Raw genomic sequence first — 25467 nt, 5'->3', positions numbered from 1 at the left:
GAGTATAGTGAAAATAAATGTTCGGAATATCGAGTATAGTGATAATAAGTGTTCGGATTATCGAGTATAGTGATAATAAATGTTCGGATTATCGAGTATAGTGATAATAAGTGTTCGGATTATCGAGTATGGTGATAATAAATGTTCGGATTATCGAGTATAGTGATAATAAGTGTTCGGATTATCGAGTATAGTGATAATTAGTGTTTGGATTATCGAGTATAGTGATAATAAGTGTTCGGATTATCGAGTTGTTTGTTTTGTTTGTTTTTGTTTAACGTCCTATTAACAGCCAGGGTCATTTAAGGACGTGCCAGGTTTTGGAGGTGGAGGAAAGCCGGAGTACCCGGAGAAAAACCACCGGCCTACGGTCAGTACCTGGCAACTGCCCCACGTAGGTTTCGAACTCGCAACCCAGAGGTAGAGGGCTAGTGTTACAGTGTCGGGACACCTTAACCACTCGGCCACCGCGGCCCCTAATAAGTGTTCGGATTATCGAGTATAGTGATAATAAGTGTTCGGATTATCGAGGCTCCTGCGTACAAGTGGTGACGACGGTCTGAAGCCTGCAAACACTCTGTTCTACTGTCCATCTTGTCATGTGTTGTTTCATGATGTAATCCATGTTACACATATCAATGTGTCTGGGTGACTAAACTAAAATCTAAAATCTGAAATCTGATACATAATGTCTGACATATTCCACTGAATGATAAGATGTGGTGATGTCATACCAACACATAAATGACGTCATCAAACACCCATGTTGATTGTACAGGACAGTTCATACATGTAAATATAAACTTATGTTTAAAACAACAATTATATATCATTTAATCACATAAGCACATGCATTCCACCAGATTAACTTTCTTCGGTGAAATACGTATCAACATAAAAATGTTTGCACATTCATCGAACTTTTTCAGTAAAACAATTATATAATGGTTTATCATTTCAAAATTAAAGCAGTTCATACAACAAATGGACAAATTCGATCATAATAAACTCGCTTGTTGCTTTTACAATGAAAAAAAATATGAAAAGTTCATATTTAATTACGGTATAGTGTCATGTCATTTTCTACTGTATACAGACTTTCTTAAGTTTGTATTGTTAGGAAGAATATCCCATCATTTTTCTACTGTATACAGGCCTTTATAAGATATTTCCTGTTAAGGTAGATGGCCCACCACTTTTCTACTGTATAAAGGCCTTCATAAGTTATTTTCCTGTTAAGGTAGAATGTCCCCCACTTTTCTACTGTATACAGGCCTTTATAAGATATTTCCTGTTAAGGTAGATTGTCCCATGATTTTTCTACTGTATACAGGCCTTCATAAGTTATTTTCCTATTAAGATAGAGTGTGCCACCGATTTTCTACTGTATACAGGCCTTCATAAGTTATTTTCCTGTTAAAGTAGATTGTCCGACCACTTTTCTACAGTATACAGGCCTTCATAAGTTATTTTCCTGTTAAAGTAGAGTGTCCCGCCACTTTTCTACTGTATACAGGCCTTTATAAGCCATTTTCCTATTAAGATAGAGTGTCCCACCACTTTTCTACTGTATACAGGCCTTTATAAGCCATTTCCTATTAAGATAGTGTCCCGCCACTTTTCTACTATATACAGGCCTTTATCACTTTTCTACTGTATACAGGCCTTTATAAGCCATTTCCTATTAAGATAGTGTCCCGCCACTTTTCTACTACATACAGGCCTTTATCACTTTTCTACTGTATACAGGCCTTTATAAGCCATTTCCTATTAAGATAGTGTCCCGCCACTTTTCTACTACATACAGGCCTTTATCACTTTTCTACAGTATACAGGCCTTTATAAGCCATTTCCTATTAAGATAGAGTGTACCACCACTTTTCTACTATATACAGGCCTTTATCACTTTTCTACTGTATACAGGCCTTTATAAGCCATTTCCTATTAAGATAGTGTCCCGCCACTTTTCTACTACATACAGGCCTTTATCACTTTTCTACTGTATACAGGCCTTTATAAGCCATTTCCTATTAAGATAGTGTCCCGCCACTTTTCTACTGTATACAGGCCTTTATAAGCCATTTCCTATTAAGATAGAGTGTCCCACCACTTTTCTACTATATACAGGCCTTCCTAAGTTATTTTCCTGTTAAGGTAACTTGTCCCACCACTTTTCTACTACATACATTTCTTCTTCGTCTCCTTCGTCCTCCTTAGGACGGATGCCCCACCATTTCTTTTACTGCATACAGACCTTCTAAAGTTCGTCCTGTTAAGGTAGACTGCCCCACCACTTTCTACTGTATGCAGACATTCGTTATTAAAGGTAAATTACGTGTTGTAAGCTCATAGAGATTTATAATTTTGAAATTATCTGCTAAACAATAACAAAAATAAGCTCTATGCTAGAACTCTCTAAAACAGATAAGAACTCTTCTTCGTTAGAGATTAGGTTTAATGCGGTGGGACACTATACCTTAACTGTGCATCATTATTTGAAATGTTATAGATATTACATTTGTTTCAAATCAGCAGTAGTTTTGATATATTTGTATAATGTATCTACAGGAAGTTGGATTTCTTGACAAATCAAAACCATATTGCGAAAGGAAGATAGCAAGTTAACAATAATAAAACTACACATACACATATTAATATATACGTTATGTATACGACTGTAAATGTATAACTGGCATATAGATAAAAGGAAAAAAAACGAAATTGAATTGAAATGAAATTAACTCCAAGTCCGTTTTGTGAAATTTATTAAAAAAATTTTTTTCAACAAATTATGTAAATTCCACGACTTATATTAATCGCTCTTGTTGGCCCGGATGGAAGTGCACGAAAGGTCTTACTGTGGGAGGAAACCTGAGTGATCGGAGAAGACCCACGTGGCCAGGCAAGTGACCACTACATCTTTTATCGTTCGACCGGGGATTCGAACCCCGACCGCCTTGGTGAAAGACCATCTGACCAGTCCAGCGTTTTATTTCAATTTCGTTTCGTTACGTTTTTCGTCCTTTTCTATTTTTAGTATATAAGCAATGTCAGATTGAACTAGTGAATTGTCTAAGATAAAAATATCAAACTTTGTTATGCAGAAAATAGTAAAAGGAGTTTATGAAAATGTGCATCATCTATAATATCTATAATATATAATAACTTGTTGAAAACCAGCTCTTTAATTCAATTTACACAATAAAACACAGTGTAGTTGGATTGGAACTTAGATTTGGTTTTGATGAGATTTAATAAAAAGAACTTGATTGTTATATAAATGAAAAAGGTTATGGCCACTTATATGATGATCAAAATATTTCATGTAATATTGCATTTAATGAACGAGGATGTTGATACAGTATCAGAACTTGTGAAGCATAAAATTAATACAATACAATTATTGTTTCAACTACCCTGTATTTGGAAAGGAGTCAGTAATTTCCACTGGTCTTTAAATTTCCCTCACCCAGAAGGTCGCGACGTTTAATCTGCCGATATTTTATTCAATTATTTAAACCTTAAACTGATACTTAAAATATCTTTTAGAGATAGCTAAGGACCAATGGAACAGAGTGATTCCAGTAAATGTGGCACTTGTTTTGGAACTTACCGTGTGTTCAATTTAATGTTTGTACCAATTGTATCGAATAGACACTACCATATAATGGATGGCGGCAGTCTCTACAAAACATTTGCGTCAAAAATCAATCATTTGCTTTTTAACCATGTTACAGGTTTAAAATTAAACTTATCATGTATCTATATATGTAATTTACACATTTAAACTGGCAAATTAAAGATTTCCACTCTCGTTTTTAATTAAAAAAAGTACATGTAGTATCAGAGTTCCGCCATCGTTGAAGAACCAGACGAACCGGTTTGGTTCGGTTCTGCCTATGGCGCGTTCTATTCCGAAGAGGTACAAACCCGATGAGGAACGCACATCAGATAATAATATTGTCGCTTAGCCTGGCGTATTCTAACTATTCAGAGTTGACGTCATATCTGGGTCACAAAATAATTCATAAAAATAGCATACACAATAGCAAAGTCTATCTAGTAATAAAAACAACAAAGACGTACATTAATATCTTAAAAAAGCGTCATGGACACAACAAAAAATTGACTTGTATAATTTATAACAATGTTTATATTGACGCATACAGTGGAAATTCTTGATTTTATTCTTCAGAATAAAAATTCAGAATAAGGAAATGGCTTAGATGTAAAAATTAAGTCACCTAAAATCAAGTTTATCGGCAGGACAATGAAAAAGAAAATTTAACTGAACGAAGGTAAGATTAAACATTGATTTGAAGTAAATTGTTGTCAGTATTCATAGAAATGAAATCAAAATTAAGCTAAGAACCATGGTAACTTTTTTTTGGAGAAACACAATCAGAAACATATTGAATATAACACAATATCATAACTAATTACTTTACAACATCTGTAACTAGAATGATTAATAGTTTATGGATGTATATGTTCCATTCAATAAATTGTTCATGGAGAATACAACGTTTATTTACAAGATCATTTATAATCCATAACCATCTTACGTAATTATTCACATAGTTTTAATATCACGTGATGGCGAGTCTTTTTACATATCACGTGCGATTTCCATGCCAATACACGTGCATTTTATATCATAGACATATTGTAATGCTAGAAAAAATAACGTTATTTTTAAAATGTCTTTGTCATATTAGCATACATGCACGTGCGATCCATATGTTCGTACTTTTCCAATTTGAATGAACACGTTTTTCATCTATATAATCAATTATGTATTATATTTATATGTTAATGTCATAATTCGCTGGTGAATTACACGTCCATGCATTCATTCTTCACTTATTTACACGTGCGTTACGTGCGTTACACGTCGGAATCCTTCGTAGCATGAGTCTGTTGCGTAGTGATGTACGTCGTCGTAGTCTTTCGTCGATCTCCCGGAGAGTTCCGAAGGAAAATGTTGAAAAATGTGTCTCGGAATTGTTTACTCATCGTACAATAGAGAACAAAGTTTATTCCATTGTTGATCAAGGCCACAATGTCTAGTAAATCCCCGAGAGGAGTGTAAACGTTCACGAAAAAACCGTCAATGAGCACGCTAAGAACACTCAAAACTCCCTGGGGGGTCTCCGTCAGAAGAAACAGCAATACCACCAGAAGCAGCATGGTGGTTGTTCGGTTATTGCGGTTGCTTTTCTTGTTCTTTTTGTGATTTCCTCCTCCACTCGAGGTGGCTCCACTTTCTCCGTCGGAGATTGGGGTCTTGTTCAATAACTTCTTTCGGCGTTTTTCGGCATCTCTCATCGTTTTAACGAGGAGAAAACTGAATACTGTGAGCATCACACATGGTAGAAGTTTCACAAGCAGTGCCTGGACCCAGAAATTAAATTTGTTGATGAATTCCTGGAAGGCGTTATTTTTCTTTGGATTGACCCAATACACTGTTCCGTTTCCACCTTTGGGTCCGATAATTACTCTTTCAATCCCATTGTAAATTTCGTAATTGACCGAATTTGGTATACATACGATGACTACAACGACAACGACGAGGACAACTGCCAGTTTTGCTCGTTGAATATTACAATATCGGGTTCCTCGTCGTGGGAAACGGATGAAAATAAACCTGGAAATATGAATAAAACACATTTGAAATATGGTTTAAGAAATTTGTATTATACTGGAACGAAACTCAAAAGGTTGGTGTAACACAACATTTTTATAAAGGTTATGATATTTTGTTCACAAACATTAGTTAAAATGTATATTTTGAGAAGACCTTGGCCGAGCAATAAGGGTGAATGGCCGAGTTAGTCGGCTATGCAAAACGTATCTTGACATTTCGTTTCGTTTTCAATCTTATTTAGACTTTCGCTCAACCGATCAAACAAAACATAAGTTCTCTGTAGCCGAACGATATATGGCGGCTAGTGTTTACATAAACATATCCAATGCAAAAAATGCGTTTGTGTAAATGTATGTTCAGATATCATGTTGAAATTTTGTGATTTGAGATTTTATGATATTGCTGCTTAACAAATAATGTTTGTACTCGCTGTTTATGGGCATATTGTAGTTCTATGCAACATGCGGGTCTATCTATATAGTCATTTTAATACACTAATTACCGTATCTTACGACGAGTAGAGTCCTCCTTTATGAAGGTAGATCCGGATATAGATAGAAATATTAGATCTATTATTTGTTGTTGAGACGACACCGAGACATTAAATTAAGATTGTATGTTTTAGAAACCTTATCGTCCAAAAACTAATTCGTTTCATGAGAGGGAATGCCAAGAAGCCCGCGTGTGAAAGAGAGCGAAATATGATGAGCTGATGGAAACCCAATAGACAAAACTATTAAAATCTTCGTTTTCGTGAGCAATGGGGTGGTAGGGTTGTATTATAAATAAGTTTGTTTTGTCCAAATATGTTTTTTTTTTTTTTGCAATTTGTATGTTAACGTTCAAGTATAACGTTAAGCTTAGAAAGTGGAAATCACGTCTGTGTGTTTTTTTTACACCAACATTGATGTCGATGCTGTTTACAAGAGGCTTAAATGTGTGCCATTCTTGTCATGGATTTCAATCATTTAGAAGAACATGTCGAGAACTTATCTCTGTAATATCCATGGTGCTGATAATCACCTACGTTGTTTTGTTGAAAGTGAAAGAATAAAGTGGTTTGGCTAATTTGTTATTGTGCTTAATGATGAATGTGCAGTGTTTTTTTTTTTACAAAATATTATACAGCAGAATTAAATTAATCACGCCAAAAGCATTCAGAATCAACACATTTGAATACTGTATCTGAAAATTTAATTGAATTATGAAATCTAGAACGATATTTCATGATAATGTCTTTAACTGTGTACGAATGAACAATAAACGAAATAGCATGTATTTCCGGTACAGACCGGAAGTGGTAAATGAATGACGTAATATACGTACCTAAACACTGCGAGTGTCACAGTCAGCCATATTGAAATAGAGTGAACGATCACACTAAAAATAGCATACCACATCTGAAAATGAGCGCATTCAAGCGTGTCACGTTTCAGGCTGACATCAGTTCCGTATATAATATACATCCATAAAGCCCACGGGAAATAGGCAGCCATTGTTACTCCGTCAGATATGGCTAATCCAGTAAGAATTACATTAGTAGAAGTTTGCATATTTTTTCTAGTCAACACAACAATATTCAGTATATTAGCGATCACTCCGAAAACACATACGATTGCGGCTAGGTACCCATGAATAGGTTTATACCACTCTTCGAATTTTCGAAGTCCTGAAATTTCTTCCACGGTTGACACGTAATTTCCCATTGTAGATGTTTCGAATACATCCAGAACTGCAGTGTGATTACTAGTAACATTTGGTATATGATACAGAGAAAAATCGTCATTCATAGTGATAATGACTAAGCGAACGTATTTTCTAGATCAGGGCGCTCGTATCCAAGGACGCTCTGAACACGTGCTCGCTGATACTAATTTGATCACAATATTGGTCCGTTGCCTGCGATTCAAATATCCACTTATAAAGCACTGTTTGTTGGCGATGATTTCTCTTTATCCTCCAGTATTACAGTCATTGACTTCTCTCTGTAAAGAGACAAAAATACCATAAAAACCATAATGGGATATCATTGCTTATTAATATCCTGGTCACCAATAAATCCACTTTTTATCGCACGTATTTCGAACATACAATATGAATTATACACCAATACAATGCATTATATCCGCATGTCCTAAGGCAATATTCTAACTTTTTATGTCGTGTACATATTATAACTCATTTTGTTAACAGACAATTTCTAATCTAAATAGACTCATGCATAATGAATGATTATATTATTTAAATAATTAAACGATATGGATTTCATTATATATATTTGCACGTGAAAGCATTTTACAGGTAACGGTTAGCATCGGGCAATAGAATCTAAGGTGAATATTTGACGTGTATGGTTTGATTTCTGCGTGACTATCAACACCACTCGCCCGAACTCGGGTGATTCCGTGACTATGTTCGTCACAAATCGGCTGATTCCGTGACTTCGTCTACGTCATTCGTCATGACGCGGCTGATTCCGTGACTATTGTTTATTCGTCACAAATCGGCTGATTCCGTGACTTCGTTTACATCATTCGTCATGACGCGGCTGATTCCGTGACTATTGTATATATTCGTCACAAATCGGCTGATTCCGTGACTTCGTTTACATCATTCGTCATGACTCGGCTGATTCCGTGACTACATCAGGAGGATCAGCCGAGGTTAAACAATTGAAGACGTGACTTTGTATTAAAGCGATTTATTGAATTCTGAACATGTTTGGAGTATTCTCTTAGTGACACAGATCAACCATAGGCATTGAAAACGGATTTCCTTCTGAAAAATATACAATCTAGCTTGACTCTGTCATGTTAACGTCGAGGATTTTTTTCATAGATTGATCATATAATAAAACCGTTTGGTACCGAATAATTTCCGAAAATGACCCGCTCTGATTTCCGATTCTCTACAGAAACAATATGAAGCCATTATTACAAATCATAAAAGAGACAATGTGTATTGTTCATTGAGCGAACAATGGCAAAATTCTACATATATGTATATTAATACTGTTAGCACATTGACCAGTCCGTAGGTGCGCATGACGGTTCAGCCACATTGCGTTATTGTTGTAATACATATATATCGACTTTTGATATATATGACATGCCTGCTTTGTTGGCTACATAATGAAGGTAGGTTTGTTCTAAAAACATATCGCGTGTCGCAGCAAACCAAATTACGGAGAGAAAAACAACCAAGCGCGTGCGAAGTGGCGTAAATATCATTATCACCTAAACAATAAAACCACAGGATATGAAGAATAGAACGAAACTGTTTTTGTTGACGGCAATATCACACGAACATTTTATATAAGCCCACCAATATCAGATGGTAGTCATTAGCACAGTGTAGTTATCACAATCAGTGAAGTAGACCGGACGATCACGGAAAGGAAGAACAATATTTTCATTTGTATAAATAACATGGTTCCAAACATGGGTTATAATCTACGTCATCATCCGTTTATGTCTGTTGTTGAGGGGCGGCCATTTTGTTCCGCCGTGCCTGTTAGTTTTTCTCATTAACCACCTTTAGCCGTCATAGATGTTGAATGGACCGACGCCATGACACCTAGACAACAATAAACAGGATGGGCATGATACAGTAACAATTAACACAACGCCAACTCATAATTTGATTGTTTGTCTTCGTGTATATCGTTAAGTCACACCTTGATTACTATAAACATTATGACCATCGTAAATCAAGATGGCCTGATGGACTGCGTCATTTCGATGCAGTCACACTTTCAATTTTCGTTAGTTTGGGGTGTTTCTGATTTTTTAGTCTGACATCCCCCCCCCCCCCCCCATCCAATATTTTTTCTTTATTTCGTTTTGTCGCTTGGCAGCTTTTCCTCGATGTTATAGCGAAAAGACGAAATGTCATATATAAACCACCGTCTGTAATTGCTATAGAAACTGGTGAGTCGTGAAAACGCTTGACACTTTGACTTCCATACAGGCTTAATGCCAATGTCCGGTGTTCAAGCGTTCAAATGAATTAGTATTCTATCCACACGTTCTGTACCATACCAACAACAGTGGTCTATTTCACCTTTAAGCACTCGATGAACATATAAGTCTGTGGGACAGACGTCATATAAGTCGTGGCATTTTTGCACTTAAAGATTTTAACGGAACAGTCAGAATCCGCCACTAGGCTTTTACGATAATTATAACTCAATCAATTCCTATTTCATAAAGAAAGATACACATTTTCTTTAATTAATATCCCTGGAGCTTGTGATTACGTAATGAAACCATTAAACGTAGTGATTATTTACGTAATGAAACCATTCAACCTTGCATTGCTTGTAATATATTTTATTAGAAGTAATAAGTTTGACTTTCAGTCGGCGACTTTATCTGCTACAATTTCTATCATAATTTTAGAAAACTATTATTCTTTTCACTTTCATTTTTGTAAACTGTTTTGAATTTACTTTAGAATTGTTAAAGTACTCAAATTACAAGTGTAATGTCGTATCTATTTGTAATTTATGCATTTTTAAAAATTTTAATTTGATTAGCATAATATGTTATCCAAATTATAAGTCAAACAACGAAAGGGAACGAAAAAGGAATGATTTTTTTAGTGCTGTCAATTTAGGATCAATTAAATGATAACATTGATATCCATATCATCCCCTCTAATACATCAGGTTTGGTTGTAAAATTTGTATCCATTTATTTTTTACGTTAGGGTTCATAAAATAGTAAATAGTAAATCAAGTGATATTTATTCAGATTAAAACGCGTGTTTTGCCGAAATTAACATGTAGCTTAACAAATTAAATGTCAAAATCAAGACCCATGGATATGCCATGATACATATTAACAATTGGTCAAGTCACTTCTGTTCAACAGGATAGTGATTTTAATCTGCATAAATATCACTTGATTTACTATTTACATGAACCATAAAATATAACATATTGTTAGAGTAGCTTCCCTTTGACCAAATTACCAGGAAAATATTTGGCATCAATATGTTTCTTAATTAATAGATAAAATGCTAGCCAGATACAATTTGACTTAACCAATTTCGACAGGAATCTGAAACCAAAATGACAACATTAATCATTCAAAATTTCTTTTTCGTTTTATTTGATTGTAAAACGATTACTGTTATATGATCAGCTACGAAAAGTGAACAATACATAGTTATGCTAATCAAAATGTATATTTTTTTCAGGTGTGTCGTAAAGATTATTTTTCTGTACCGGATGATTTCTTTTTTATTTATGTAGGTAAACTATTTCAAGTCACTGTTAACAGCATGTTTTCTTAAAAGACATGCCCTTTCCCGGTCGCTTATGTCATTAGAATTCTTTTGTTACGTCCATTTGTTTGCCGTATCTCTGGAACAAATTTTTGCATTGTGCGGAACGCAGTTTCGTAACTATTTTATCTTATATCGGAGTCTCTTAAGCAAATAATGAACATCCAATATTGGTCCCGCGATCTGCATTTGGAAACCTAGATCACCCACTAACAATGCCGTTGTCCCTCTGGGAGCCTCTTACAGTGCAATGATTTCTAATAACCAAATCGAAACGAGCTTTAACATTTACACAGAATCGACGCATTAACTGTCTATCGGGACCACCAAGATATACGTCACAAATGCATTCTAACCTATAGTTAAACCTCAGGGACTCCACGTCGACTCCAACGACACTTTTACACTTCGCAAGAAATATTTTCTCAGATTCGTTGAACAAACATGCAGGGGGTTCAATCTAAATCGCATGACACGGGCTTACTCCAACAATGTTAGAGGTTTTACACGGCGAGATACTTTTGACAGGCGCCGTGTAACCTCTAACTGCCCATAGCTGATTTTCCCGATGCTGACGATGAAATTTTCAAAGTTCGTATATTGAAAAAATATAGCGTGTCAACTTACATTTAAATGATCAACAGGGTCCAATATATATTTCTTTTCATAATCCCATGATTAAATGAGAATAATTTCGTAGCAAACACACAAATTATGAAGTTTTCTTCTTCCGAAGCGAAGCAGAGCTCAAGCAGACAATACTGCCGGTAGTGATAGTAGAAATACCACGTGATTTGCCGATTAATACAAAAATGGATCACAACATATGTCCTACAAGCGGAATACAACTATGTCCGTATCATTTCGTTCCGTTTGAAATAACTTAAACTATTTTGAATCAACCTTAAGGCAGCCATTTTTTAAAAACGACTAGAAAAGTGTTACAATGACATGGACATATATTTTGTGTGTTCTATACCGGATTATACTATATATTTGTGTCTGTGACATACATATGGGATAAATATTGCATACGTGATGCGTAGACATCGTTGTAATGACCTGTCAACCACTTAAGTGTTTTTTTCAAGCATTTTTCGTTGCGCCTGGATTTCGGGCGGAAAGTGCATCAAAGAATTAGTGCTTCGGAAATAAGAGGTCGCAGTCGGCAAAATAATATCCGATAGAAAAAGAGCCGACCAGCGGCCTCTTATGTTATAGGAGTAGACACGGGCTTAGAAATGGTATACCACAGTTTACAGTTAATTGTTTCATGCCTCATCAGTCAACAGTCAAAACTGTTTTAACAAGATGTTGGTACTGACCAGGTGAACTGTTTCCCTTCGGCCTCTGGGAAACAGTTCACCTGGTCAGTACCAACACCGAGTGGAAACTGCTTTGACTGTTGACTGATGAGGCATGACACAACTGTTTTCTTATCTGACAATTGAGGTGAATAAATTACAACAAAAAAGTCTGAAATTCAAAATTTAATAACTCAGAGAACCCTTGATGATATTCCTGGTATTAGCTGAGTCTCTGTTCTCTATGAGATTTAAAAGCTCGTCATTGTTCATGTCTTCAAACCTAGAAGTCGTATTTACAGTCGACCGATGTTTACAAACCTGTCGACGACAAGTAGTGTAGTCACTGTCACTGTACGCTTGTAATTAGGCGCGTTCGATTGGGCAGCGCGTGATCGGGCAACAGTTCATGGGTAGCATTCACGGTAAATCATGTGACCGGGCAACAGTTCATGGGTAGCATGTTTTATAGGAAAACAATCAAATTTGGTTAATATCAATTTATATAGTGAGTCAGATAACAATAAAAATTGCGGAAAGGAGACTTCTTGGTGCGCAGTAACGAGTTAACCACTAAGTGTTTTTTATGGGTTAAATGATATTACAATTAGGATCTGGAATATATACCCTATTAATCTGATTACTTCATTAAAGATATATACCAGTTAGAAAAAAGCTGTTGAAGAAAATCCTGTGTGTTTTGACGTTGAAAACCTACCGGGTCAACTCGGTTGGTGCTGTTTTGATAGAGGATGACTATATCATCTACTATCAGGTGGCAAGAACAAAACTTATGTCTATTAGAAATCGAATTTATCTAAAAAGTCTCGATTGTCACTTAATAATTATTTACATGACATTTGTATGTAAGTTTATTTGTCACTTCGTGTACCATTGCTGGTTTAAGACATCTTTAAGATACATGTATTCTTTTGACCTCCATTCAATGTGTACACACTTGTGGAGCGGATGAATGAAAACAAAAAGCTATTGTTTTATAGAAGCATAAAAGGCAGTCATATACTTGGAATCATAAATGAAACATTTAGACATGGCGGCAAAACATCTACTTCCGTGTTGTTGTTGTTGTTGTTGTTGTTGTTATAATCACAATGTTTTTAAAGATGTTGGAATTCGTCTTCGAGGGAAAAATAAGACAGGGGTAACGAAAAATTTTCATGCTGTTTATCAATCATAAATATATATTGCATGGACAGTGACCTCCGTGTTATAACAGTAATATTGGATTTTCTTGTTCTGCTTTCATGCTACTGATCCGTAAAGTTATCTCCCTTGCCGTTTTCGGCAAAGGAGGTGGTGCATGGCGGCCCACGGCCGAATCTTATTTTATGTATGATATTATGATAGACTTTTACCAAATACATGTCATTTTAGACACTAAAACGAAAATTGGCAAATGCTGTATACGCAGCGCCACCTGACATGATTTCTGTAAAAAATGTGTACCCTCCCTTTTAAATTCAATATATTTCTCGTACAAAAGTACTTGATAAATTTCATATTGCATTGATAGTCTCATGTGATGTTATATTTTATAAAAACGTGTGTTTAGTATGAATTTGTATAATAGAAAGTGTAATTACAGGTTTTTTAACAATATTATCAGTTAAAAATTTACCTTCTTGAATTTTTTTTTTATTTGTAAAGTAGATTAAATGTAATAATCGTTGGAGTACTATCAAATTTTGCTTTTAAAAAACATGTTTGCATATTAATCTTAATACACAACCAAAAAAAATCATCAAAAATTACTGGATAACAAAAGATTTTTGCATACAAAGAAAGGTCATGAAGTAAATTGTATTAAAAAACAAAGGGTTAAAAAGGAGCAACCTGTCTGACACAAGCAGTAAAGTCTGATTGCATTGTTATTTTTGTTGGATTTTTAGCATTTGCCTCTATTTTTCAGTACTTTCGGTACTTTGATATGTTGTCCAAAATTGAGGGTGTATGCATTTAACATAATACAATCTTGGCATATCCAGTAATTCACCAAATAAATTTGTTTCATTAAATGTTTATGAATATCCATAGATTATTTCTAACCGGAAATTTTGATAGTACTCAATCAATAACTTTGTGGTATTAGACTTTAAATGAAAAGTTACAAATAATGATTTTCACAAAGAAGACATCAAATTAGGCTGAAATTTAATTGTAGTGTCACGGAGCGTGATGATTCATATACAAAATTAAACCTTTAACAAATGGGGTGAATTTGTTTCACAAATAGGAAATAAAAATGTGTTCTATAATAATTTGTGGTCAAAACATTAGCTTCTTATACAGTATGATGGGGAAATAATGAAATCACCAAAAAAAGAATATATACGTTGAGGATTGGAAATTAATTCCTCCCACATAATCGGGGATATTATGCTTATGACAAAAATATGTTTCCGGGAAAAAAATCGCTGTGGGCCGATTTAGCCCTCCTATGCACCACCTCCTTTGCTAACATTATTCTTTTTGTTTTGGGAATAAATATGATTTGGGTATCGTGTGTAGTTCTCTAACAGAGTATTTAACGATATATAATAAAGATATATTTTTTAATTAACCCTTACAGTCACTATTGGAGAAAACAAAATAAAAAGAATAAATATATAGCGTTGCTGGTATTGATAAGGGTATATGTTTGTACTTAAAAATTAAAATACGTCTGTCTGATAATTGCAATGACACAGGAAGTTTGTCAGAGTTTTCTCCTACAATATAATCAGAAAAAAGTCTTTGATAATCCAGCCATGTATTTATTTATTTATTAGTTAATGGATATTTGACCACATGGCCATGTTTACCAATAAAATTATCAACCTCAAGTCGGATGCATTGCATAATGTTGAACAGATGCGACCACGCCATTCATCCAAGATTCCCCACTGTGTGTGTAAATTTCTATACCCTCCAACGCCTGGCCAATCACTGTTACAGTGCCATGTACTTGAATGCAGACTTCACACATTTGAAAATCTGTCGGCGACCTTTCTTTCACCTGCATTTAATGAACACCTTGTGGGCCGTTGATGTATATTTAAAAACTGCCTGAAGGGTTTCACGATCCTTCAGTCTGATGTTGACAGTGACTGTAGATTTTAACCATCCCCAGACATGTCCATATTTGCAGGAAAAAAAAAAACAAAAAAAAAACAAGCTTTTGTCGGCGTAACCTTGGTACTTACTTTCCCATACCGTATCTCTTTCCTACACTGGCTGTGACCCTGTATCTCAATTCTTCAGTCAAAGTAAAAAAGATGGTATGGGCCACTACATGATTTACTCTAGGTGGTATGGTAGGAATAAAGGATCCCCAAGAGGTGAGGATTCTTAACTTTCTAATGGTTAAACAGTCGTGCGTGGCATTTCAGGTTGGAAGTTTCTCTCTGTCACGAGCTAAACGCGGTATAGCACATCATAAATGGTGGCAAGGCGACGTCTCGTTAAGGAGACTTAGTAAAGCACTCTACTAAGTAATGGTATTCTCCTCCTTGACTTCACAAAAAAAGCAGCAGCAAGAAGACACTATGGCCGAAGATATCCATGGAAAATGTATTATATTATAAACCATGCAATAATTTTGGGGAACACGAAATTCTGTCTTGAACCCAGGATGATACACCAGTTTGACCTAAACCTGCATATAGATGCCATGTGAATTATCATGAAGTAACAATCACAGATCTTTTAGGTAAATGAGGTTTGTCATGGAGATAAGGTTCATTATTTCCACATGAAAGTAGCAGGATAGAGCCATCCTCTATCAAACCAACATCAAACTAGTTAACCCGTCAACAGTAAAATCAGGCAGGGTTTTCTTTAATAGCTTTTACAGATGGTCTATATCTTATGTGAAGTACCCAGATAATTAGCACATTTATTCCAAATCCTAATCGTAATATTCTTCAATCCATAAAAAGATATCTTTATTATGCCGACTATAAGCTACAGTTTACTCCCTGTTGTTTACCGAGGCGTCTACTTCCCGCCATTTATGATGTGCTATACTTTGTTTAGCCCGTGTCATATGATTTAAGTTGAACCTCCTGAACATGGGAGCTTATCGATAGAATAATAAATTGAGACAAAAAAAAAAAAAAGAAAAAAAGATTGACGCAATTTCAAATTTGACACGATGAGGACGCGTGTAATTTGTTCATTACGACTCGAGTTCGTTTGTTCGTCTGATGGATGTGTCGCCCCTTGAACAGCAAGTCCTTTTGAGACAAGGTCTCATTATCGGATGGCTACCTCACTACACAACATAAGGAAATCCAGAGCAATCGGGGTAAAGTGTCTTACCCAAGAGCACATCCACACATTCCATTTCCCATTGAAAACGAAAACAGAGGGTTATCAAAATAATGTCCTATCCTTTTCGTAATGTTTATGCAATAGAATTGATTTGAATAAAAATAAATGATAAAAAAGAGGGAATATCTACCGCGCGGAAGAAAACTAAGAAAGAAGTTTTTGACAGGAAGAGTATCGAACACTGACAGAGAGCAAAATAACTTTTTGTACGAATGGCTTTAAAGATGAAATTTTTAATTTGAAATAGCAAATGGGTCAAATTACTGTCAGTCATCTGACAACGTTTGAGAACAGCGAAAATGTCAGAGAAAGTTTCTGTAGTGTATATATAGCTGTTTAGCGAATCACTGATTTATAACAGGAGGGCGATGGCATTAGTGGTGATTTAATCAGCAGCAACTGATTTGAGAACGGGAAGTAGATGGTGGTTGGTTAATTATCCCTCGTAACAGCTAACATTAAATGTCTATTCTCATACAGGAAAAAGCACAACATTTGGAGTTCCGCAAGGGTCTATCATATGCCCCGTACCATCTATATAAAGGACATTTATGATTATTTGGACTGTCTCTTGTCAAAGAAAACGAAACTGGTTATAGGCAGTGTCTCGTTTGGTAAACAATTTTAACAAACATAATCAAGTTTAGATTAAGAATCATATTTGCTCGAGGATGCCACTAAAATAGATTTAATTTTGTATTTCAGGATTAAACAATAAAATAAATGGGTCTATCAGTGTATAAATCTGCTGACCGACGTGCACTCGGAATTGGCCAGAGGCGTTGTTTTAAAATCCTTTTAACTTCTTAAACTGGAAATTCTATGGCAGAATAAAAACATTATTTATTTTATTTACAACAACAACAAGAGAAATTTTATCTTTGACGCAGTGGTTTTTAAATTGACCAATCAACGGCCGTGTCTTACATTTGTAAATTCACCGCGAGACAGACGCAAGGAACACAGTTAATTGATTCTCGTTTCCGAGTACATTCTTCATTATGACTAATAATCTTTATACTATATGCAGTATAATGTGTCTATTAAAAAACGTAGGATAAATGAATACAATATATACGAGGGCTGGGAAATGAAATTTGAAAGAAACAATGAAGTTATGAGTCATTTGGTGTCAACGAAACCTAGCTTTGTCATCAGAGATTGAATACTGTGACACCTCCACCACAAACTGAATACGAATGAAATGTGCCCTCTTTTATGAATACTTATAACAGGCGATAAATACTGATCAATCTGATTAGAATTATGCTTGTAAATTCCTCTACGATTTGTTAATGTATTAGATATGTTAATTTGGTTTTTAATTCATAAGCAACGCGAACCTAATGGTCGCCAGATTTTTTTCATCTTTTTTTTCATTTCCTCAAAAATGATAATCGTTCTATGAGAATTTAGGCAATACAAGATACATATTAGTTTGTAGCTTTATAGGATTTTATAGGATTGCTTGACGGAAAGACAATGCATGAAGAAGAATAGACATAAAAAAGTAGATCATTTTAATGAACAGGACTTTGATTGCGCCTTTGACGCCGGACAAGTCCCTTCAATTCAAAATAAAATAATATATATGGACATTGGATCGATGATATGTGTCCCTAAGTCCCTATGTAAAGATATACTGGTTCATCTGACAAAATTACTTTGACTTTTGTGCACAACCAGATCTATCTCATTTCAACAGTAGAAATAGATTGGTAGAACATTTCTTTCAAATGTCATCTATTTTTGAATATTTTTATTATTACACAAATTATTTCATACACTTTTATACTCTTGAGGAACTATCCTCAGCCATATATTGATACAAGTTTATGATTTCCATGCGTGGGATCTTAATCGTATAACCATACGGTTTATATGTAAATGAGCAAACCGTCTGTACATACTTTGACCTGTGATCATGCGCAAACCCGTCACGTGACTGTAAGCAACATCGGCTTGCAGTTTGATACTTGTTTTTACGGAACCAAACATACCAGGATGTTAATGCCAGCTCTCCAGATATGGGAAATGTACCAGTTTTATCACTATAAGTGTTTGTATGGGTTGATTTCGGTAGAATCACTATAATTCAAAACACATACATCAATACACGTTTCCCTTTGAGGATATTTTACTGTTGCGAGTACAATATGTACATCTACTTGAATACTGCTATATCCAAAAACGACAATTTGTAAAAAAAAAAAAAAAATGACATCGAATCGTTTGCATCGATAAAGCCTCTTTGTTGTGAAGGGAGTAGCAAGAACTATTTATATCGGCGGAACACAACACTTCCGTTTGATATGCGAAAAGGCTGGCGACAAGGAAGCCCCAAAGCAAAGTTTTATACATGCGCCAAGCCTATCCTAATCGGATTCACCGTAAATATTTCGCCGGCGCTTGGCATTTAGTCCACAAAACCGAACGAATTCTCGCGCAGGTATCACGTGAATTTATGTAGTTAATTAGCATGAACGATGCTGCTAATTTGTCCTGTTCCAGTCGTTTTCGTATCCGGAAACAGGTTTTGCGGCTGGATCCCGTGTAATATGTCAGGGCTAGATCATAGCTTTGGGCGAACCAACCCACACAACGACCATTAACAGCTTCATTCTTGTGACAATTACGCCATTTCGTCACACTATGACACATAATATGCCTTATGTTTTTGTTGTTTACTGTTTTTTTTTGTTTTTTTTTTAAATGTGTTCAGAGGAAAAAGTCTTTTTATCAAAAATTACATGCTGTCACCAATTTGTCCGGATTAACTGTGCTACGTTTCCCATGGACTTATCACTAATGATTAAATATGCTATATTGATAGAAATTAAATCATTTGGTATTTGTAGACATTTGGAATATTTTTTTTTTTTTTTTTTTAATTTTTAATTCACCAAACTAGAAATAATCAAATATTCTAATGCCGAAATTGCATTCCAAACCAAGCAGAGATACAATATAGGTGAATGTAAATAAAAATTGACCATCATCGTTGATTCCAGACTGATAGGATATTGCAACGCACGCATGTATTTGAGAAATCCAGTTTTAACTGATAAGAATTAAACGTTGCAGTGATACAATTCGTTATGCATATTTTAAGTACACAACACTGATATCATTGCCTCAGTTTCATCACCGTCAGCTCGGAGATATGTATCCATGTTTGCATACAATGTAATAACTAAATTATCGCCGGTTGTTTTACATTGCATGTCTTTCAAAGCAAAAAAAAAAAAAAAAAAAAAAAAGAGAAATTAAAAAAAATGTTTTTGGAATGATAGAATATATATATACATACTGTAAGGATGATATAACGTGATAATCAATACCATAGTTTTTTCATAATTGGAATTTTAACCGGGAAAACTACCCACTGATTACGGGGGTCTCTAATGTGGTGCTCCACTCTCTATATGTAAATGAGGCGCGGGAAATATGTCATACACGCCTATACTAACTTGTTTGTTTTTAAGAATGGCGGACTGGCGATCAAAGCCACTCGTCAGAAGCCTAAAGTAGATCAGACGTATTTGTTTCTGCCAGGAAGGCAAAGACATTGAGTGAGCAAAATCTCATCATCATCTACAATTCACAGAGTCAACGTGAGTCTGTTAGAAAAAAACTGAAAGATAGGCTAAACGTAATAGCCTCCAATTGGCAGTGAAACATCTCGGCATTTAATAAACAGACTCATGCTTTTTTATTTATCTTCCGGGGGTGTAACTCGGCGCGCGCAGGCTAGGGTTGGTGCCACATTCTATATTGAGGTGTTCATTTCATACTTTACTTGCGAATTGTTGACTTACCATAGCAGGTTCGATGGGAATTGGTTGAGAATAAACCCGTAGAGAATTATGAAGTTTAAATTGATAAAGTTTTATATCTAGAAGAAAAAATAAGTAAAAAAACAACAACATACAGATGCTTTAACTTTGAACCACTAAGAATCGCACCGTGTAAGAGCGGTTTCGTGGTTAAAACTGGTGAAATTGATCGACTGAAAATAATGACGTTTGAAGGTTACCGAGACACCGCACACGAAAAAAAAATAAAACAAAAAAACAAAAAAAACCCAAACAAAAACAACTTGTGCCTGTATGTTGTGGCGCAATCCTTTACCTACATCACACTGACACCATGTGCTCAAAAGACTCCATTACAGTTCAAAACATTGACAACTTCTATCATTATTGGTTTTACAAGGGTATCCTGAAGGTGCAGTAACGATTTGTACAGGTAATTTGACAACGGAACCCTTGGATTTCGAAGCTATGGGGTTCCGATATTATTTTGCATGTACGTTATGTATCAAGGAAACAACAGAAACATTTAGAACGAAATTTAATTACATTTTAGCTGATTGATATAGTTAGCAATGGATCTGACATATTTCATTAATAAAAAGGAATAAAATCGTCAGAAATAATGATTTTAGCAAGATACTCATGAAGCTTAATCACTTTCACAAAAATAAATGAATATCGTATTTGAAAATGTGTTTTACACTGAAATGGTGCTAATATCCATTTCCTAAACTATCAATTACAAAATCTACATCCATTCCTAACTTCTAAGAGTGTTATTGATGTTCATCTGGTAATGAATTTTGTTTTCTCATTATTTCTTCACGAAACGGAAAAAGCTAAACTTTGTTTCACTCATAAATTACCCGGGATTATACAGTTTTGCACCGTTTGATAATCTAACTGATTACAGTTGACATTTATTTTGACGTTATCATTAAGTATCTTTTCTAATTCCATATTTTTGCTTTTTTAAAAACCCTTTTGATATAGAAAAAAAAAAAATAAAACAAAATAATCAAAACAATAATAGAAAATAATGATAATAATGATCATTAAGAAAAAAAAATAGAAAAAATAAAACTAAAAGTTCTGTTGTTGAAATGCAGAATTTCTATCAATTACATTTGCAGATTGTTGCATTGACATAGGGTCAAAATTCAGGTACATTTGTATTAAACGTTTTCATCGTCAAACACCACCAGTTTCGTTGACCTCAACTCGCAAATGTAAATACCTGGAATAAAATCAGGACAATCGGAGGAATATTTGGTCTCAGTTGGCATTCATATGGTCCATGATTGCCATCCTATATCAGCAGAGTACTTCATTAAAATATATACTTGTGCTATTTCTGTATCATAAAAAGTAATTGTTGGCCAGATTTGCTTAGAAAATCCAAACCGATTGACCTTCAACATGCTTTACAATATATCTTGCGTTTCATGACTTTCCAGTGCATTTCCTTTGTTTTTGGTGTCTTCTTTTGACATGGCGGCCATTGTCAGTTTTTCCTGTTCCATGGTAATTTATTATCGTGTTGTCTTAAAGATTTTTACGATTATACTTAACTTCAAAGACCAATATAGAAACATAAGAAGCCCTCAGTCGTATTTCGTTAACGTTTTAGCGGCCATAAAGTGGTAGCAATCATTCCTGAGGTATCTCAGTCAATGTGAAGCTTTTTTCAGATCCATGGCCGTATGAGATAGAGGCTCATGAAAAAAAGTGTTAAAGGCGTTACACAGAGTTGTCGTTCCTTATGCTGAGGCGGGTTAAGGGGAAATAAAGATTTGATCTAATTTAGCAAAATTTCTCCTTCATAATCTACTACATGTATTTCGAATTTCATTTGAAGTGTAGGTTATTTTCAGAATAAAGGAATTATGGGGGTCATTGTTTAATTCTGAAAGAGCGCAACCTGTCTTCACCGACAAACACCGAGTCGTCAAACTTCGGTCGGAATAGACAGTGTTTCTGGAGTCTCTGGTATATAAATGATATAGAACAGTTACACGAGTTTCGGTTAAGACAGGTTATTCGGAATTAATGAAGTAACCAGAAACTAATTTTCAAATCAAAGAATCGTCTGTTAACCGTACCACACGGCTTTAAAAGACAGAAAACACGTTTTTTTTTCTACTTCCTGTCTTAAAATTATTTAAATCAGAGAAAAAACATTTGACCTTCACACGAAGAATTTTATCACGAATTGAACTTGCACTGAAATTGATTACCCCCTCAGGGCAGGCTATCCCGGAGCTAAATGACAGCTTTAATTGCTGTTTAAATTAATTCTCTAATTTTACTGCGCCTAATGGCTTGCTCCATGGACAATATGGATGTAAAAGGCGGCATTTAAAATGTAAAATAAAAATTCAAGTCTGCGTACTGATAATAACAACCGTTTTTCTATCTCCTTGTTGAATAATTCATATGCAATGTGGAGGTGTAGGATTTCTGTTGATTTTATTATAGTTTCATTTTTGCCGGAAATAAATAGCCGTGTTCAAGCACGAACTGGAAATTAAACGTTTACTGCGACTACATCCGGTAAAGACAAGAGTTTTCTAACGATCTGTTTTCTTAGCATTATGGTTGTATTATACTTGTATCCTATTAAAAGTAATTGAATTTCCGTAAATTGTGTGATAATATCATTGAATAATCTAACACAGAATTTAAATACGTCTATGTAAACACTTGTTGCTGTCAAAAGCGAATGAGATCTTTGCCAATGGTAGAAATATCTCCGTTAAGCTATATACAGCTACGGCTAAAAACATATATATAGTTACTTATTGTATTTCAAGAACATATTTCTCTCTCTCTTTTTATTCTGGTTCAAGTCAAAGGTTTTCTCAAATTTGTTGTCGAAATTCCAATTAAACTCCCCAATATTTTTTTTTCATTTTCAACATCATTTATTTTTTATTCAAACGTCACAGCAGGTCATAACTAGGTGAAACCGAAGACATATGAGGAGGCCCGGTATGGGCAAATGATGCACAAATAAGTTTACTGGACATAGCAGCTCGGAACACCAAATTCACCTATCGAAGCACCTCGCCTTCTTCCGGCGAGCGGTTCCGATTGGATAAGGTAATTATAGTTATAGTATAGGTAAGCGGACTCCAGAATCCGGAAAAAAATATAGTATATTCAATGTCAATGGACGAGTTGATATAAACCTTGGCAGACAGGGTTAATTACATTTAACGCTAGAACTCTGGTTGTGTTTGACAAGGGACATAACTCCTTGTAGTACAACATGATAAATTGTGCTGTCGTCGCGTACCGTGGTCATAAGTACCACTGTTCATGGGCCATCAATCGAATTTCATTACACTGTCTACACAATACACTGGATGTCAGGAAGTCTAGGTTAGGATTTGAAAACAAGAAAGGAAAGTGACTGGAAAGATGAATGACAAATGCTCCTCCTGATTAATCTTGGCATTGGTCAGGACAACTAGCTTTCACTCTTTATTTCGAGTTGTGAATCTTGCGTGTTTCCTCCTCTTTACCCACTTTCCGATAAAAAGATACTTTCTTTTCTGTTTGTTTTGTTTTTAATAAATGGCCATTTTTTGTCTCTAAAATTGTCCCACCCCAGATTTAAACGTAAAAAAAAAAAAAAAATGTAGAATTTTATATTCTATAAATTATTTAGATCACGTACAGGAAATATGTCTTTTTAGGAATACATTTTTTCCTGTACAATTATTCTTGCTATTCGGTACATGTGTAATTTTCACGACATGTACATGCGTTAATGAGGATGACATGCAATGTGCATGACTTATGAAATATAACCGAAATGTTGAAGAGTTAAAGAGCAACGCAGCTCACCTATTGATGATTGTCGATTTATCCTTTTTTGGGCCCCATAGAAATGCGACGGTGCTTTAATCAGTTTTTGCGTCAGACACGTGATACAAATGTTAAAGCCACATCAATATATAGTACACCATGCTCTAAACAGACACGACAGCACAATTACAACACCATGTCAAAATACAACATTTCAGATACAGACTATACTTTTTTTTTCTCATAACATGCAGACAGCAAGGTGATGTAGTTCTTCTTTGAGAGATGACGAACACTTTTCAGTGACATGCGACCCGGAGACCCAAGAGATAAGAAAAAGGATAGAAAGTCAGTTACTGACCTTGTCCTTAAACTTTAACCTTTGAACTTTTCCTAATTTGGAAGTTTCTCTGTCCAGATGTATCCGAGCACGTGACTGATGAAGAAACGGCAGGTGATCAGCTAGGATTCTTGATTTCAGGCATGCGCTAAGAAAATAAAAGATAATTTGTAATATTTTTCTTGGTGCATACCTAAAATCAAGGATTAAATTCTCTAAACCGCTTCCGGTGATTTCCGGTAATTCTCGGTTATTTCCGGTGATTTCCGGTAAGTCTAGCGAAACAAAAGCCTCATATCTATATGAAATAAATCTGTACACACAATGAGCACAACACAACAACACAGTTACAATATCATCGCTACAATCATCGCTACAATCATCGCCAATATCAACGTTACACCTAAAAAGATCTAGACGCATTGTGATGTCGTCTAGGGCTCCTGGCGTCTTCAGAGAAAGGGTTTTCTTGTTCTCCCGCATTTCATAGCCTTCGTAAAATGTTATCAGATTGGTTTCTTGATAATCACATTATTTTTTAATGATTCATTAATTGGCCTTGTGCATCCCTTGAAAAATGCCTTGCTAACATTGTGAACAAATCTTTACTTCCTGTTATTGATTAGAAACTTACCATTTTTTTGGAAAGTGTAGATTGCCGTTTGGTTCGAAAGATAAAGAGGAAGTGGTTTGTTTGAAATGACAATATTTGATTGCAAAAATACCAAAATAAATTTGATGATGTCCATGTTGTAAATCATTAAAACGTGGTTTTCGCAAAACAATAACGACGTGCCTTATTCGGTTTCTCTAATTTTGATACAAAAATTACGTTTCTCGAGAAATAGGGAAAAAGGTTAAAACATGTGATTATGGTCCTATTAGCGAGCCTTCTATTAATAAACTCAACAGAAACGACGTGTCACA

General features: G+C 35.1%; 1 protein-coding gene across 1 annotated transcript; it reads right to left on the bottom strand.

Annotated features, from left to right (window-relative positions):
- Positions 1-2126: 2126 nt before the first annotated feature.
- On the bottom strand, positions 2127-24668 carry LOC117345177 (sex peptide receptor-like). Its single transcript, XM_033908181.1, has 3 exons — positions 24562-24668; positions 6974-7632; positions 2127-5647 (listed from the first exon to the last, which is right to left on the bottom strand). The coding sequence occupies exons 2-3, from the start codon at positions 7435-7437 to the stop codon at positions 4888-4890; spliced, it is 1224 nt and encodes a 407-aa protein (XP_033764072.1). The 5' UTR covers positions 7438-7632; positions 24562-24668; the 3' UTR covers positions 2127-4887.
- Positions 24669-25467: the final 799 nt, after the last annotated feature.

Source organism: Pecten maximus, chromosome 16 (assembly GCF_902652985.1).
Source record: "Pecten maximus chromosome 16, xPecMax1.1, whole genome shotgun sequence".
NCBI classification, from domain to species: Eukaryota; Metazoa; Mollusca; class Bivalvia; order Pectinida; family Pectinidae; genus Pecten; species Pecten maximus.
This window is presented reverse-complemented; position numbering and strand designations above follow the sequence as displayed.

Excerpts from the sequence above, each read along its gene's own strand:
- LOC117345177 (XM_033908181.1), bottom strand. The coding sequence starts at position 7,437 with ATGAATGACGATTTTTCTCTGTATCATATACCAAATGTTACTAGTAAT. Across the intron at positions 5,648-6,973 it reads GTGACACTCGCAGTGTTTAG|GTTTATTTTCATCCGTTTCC; the intron begins GTACGTATATTA and ends TCATATTTCCAG.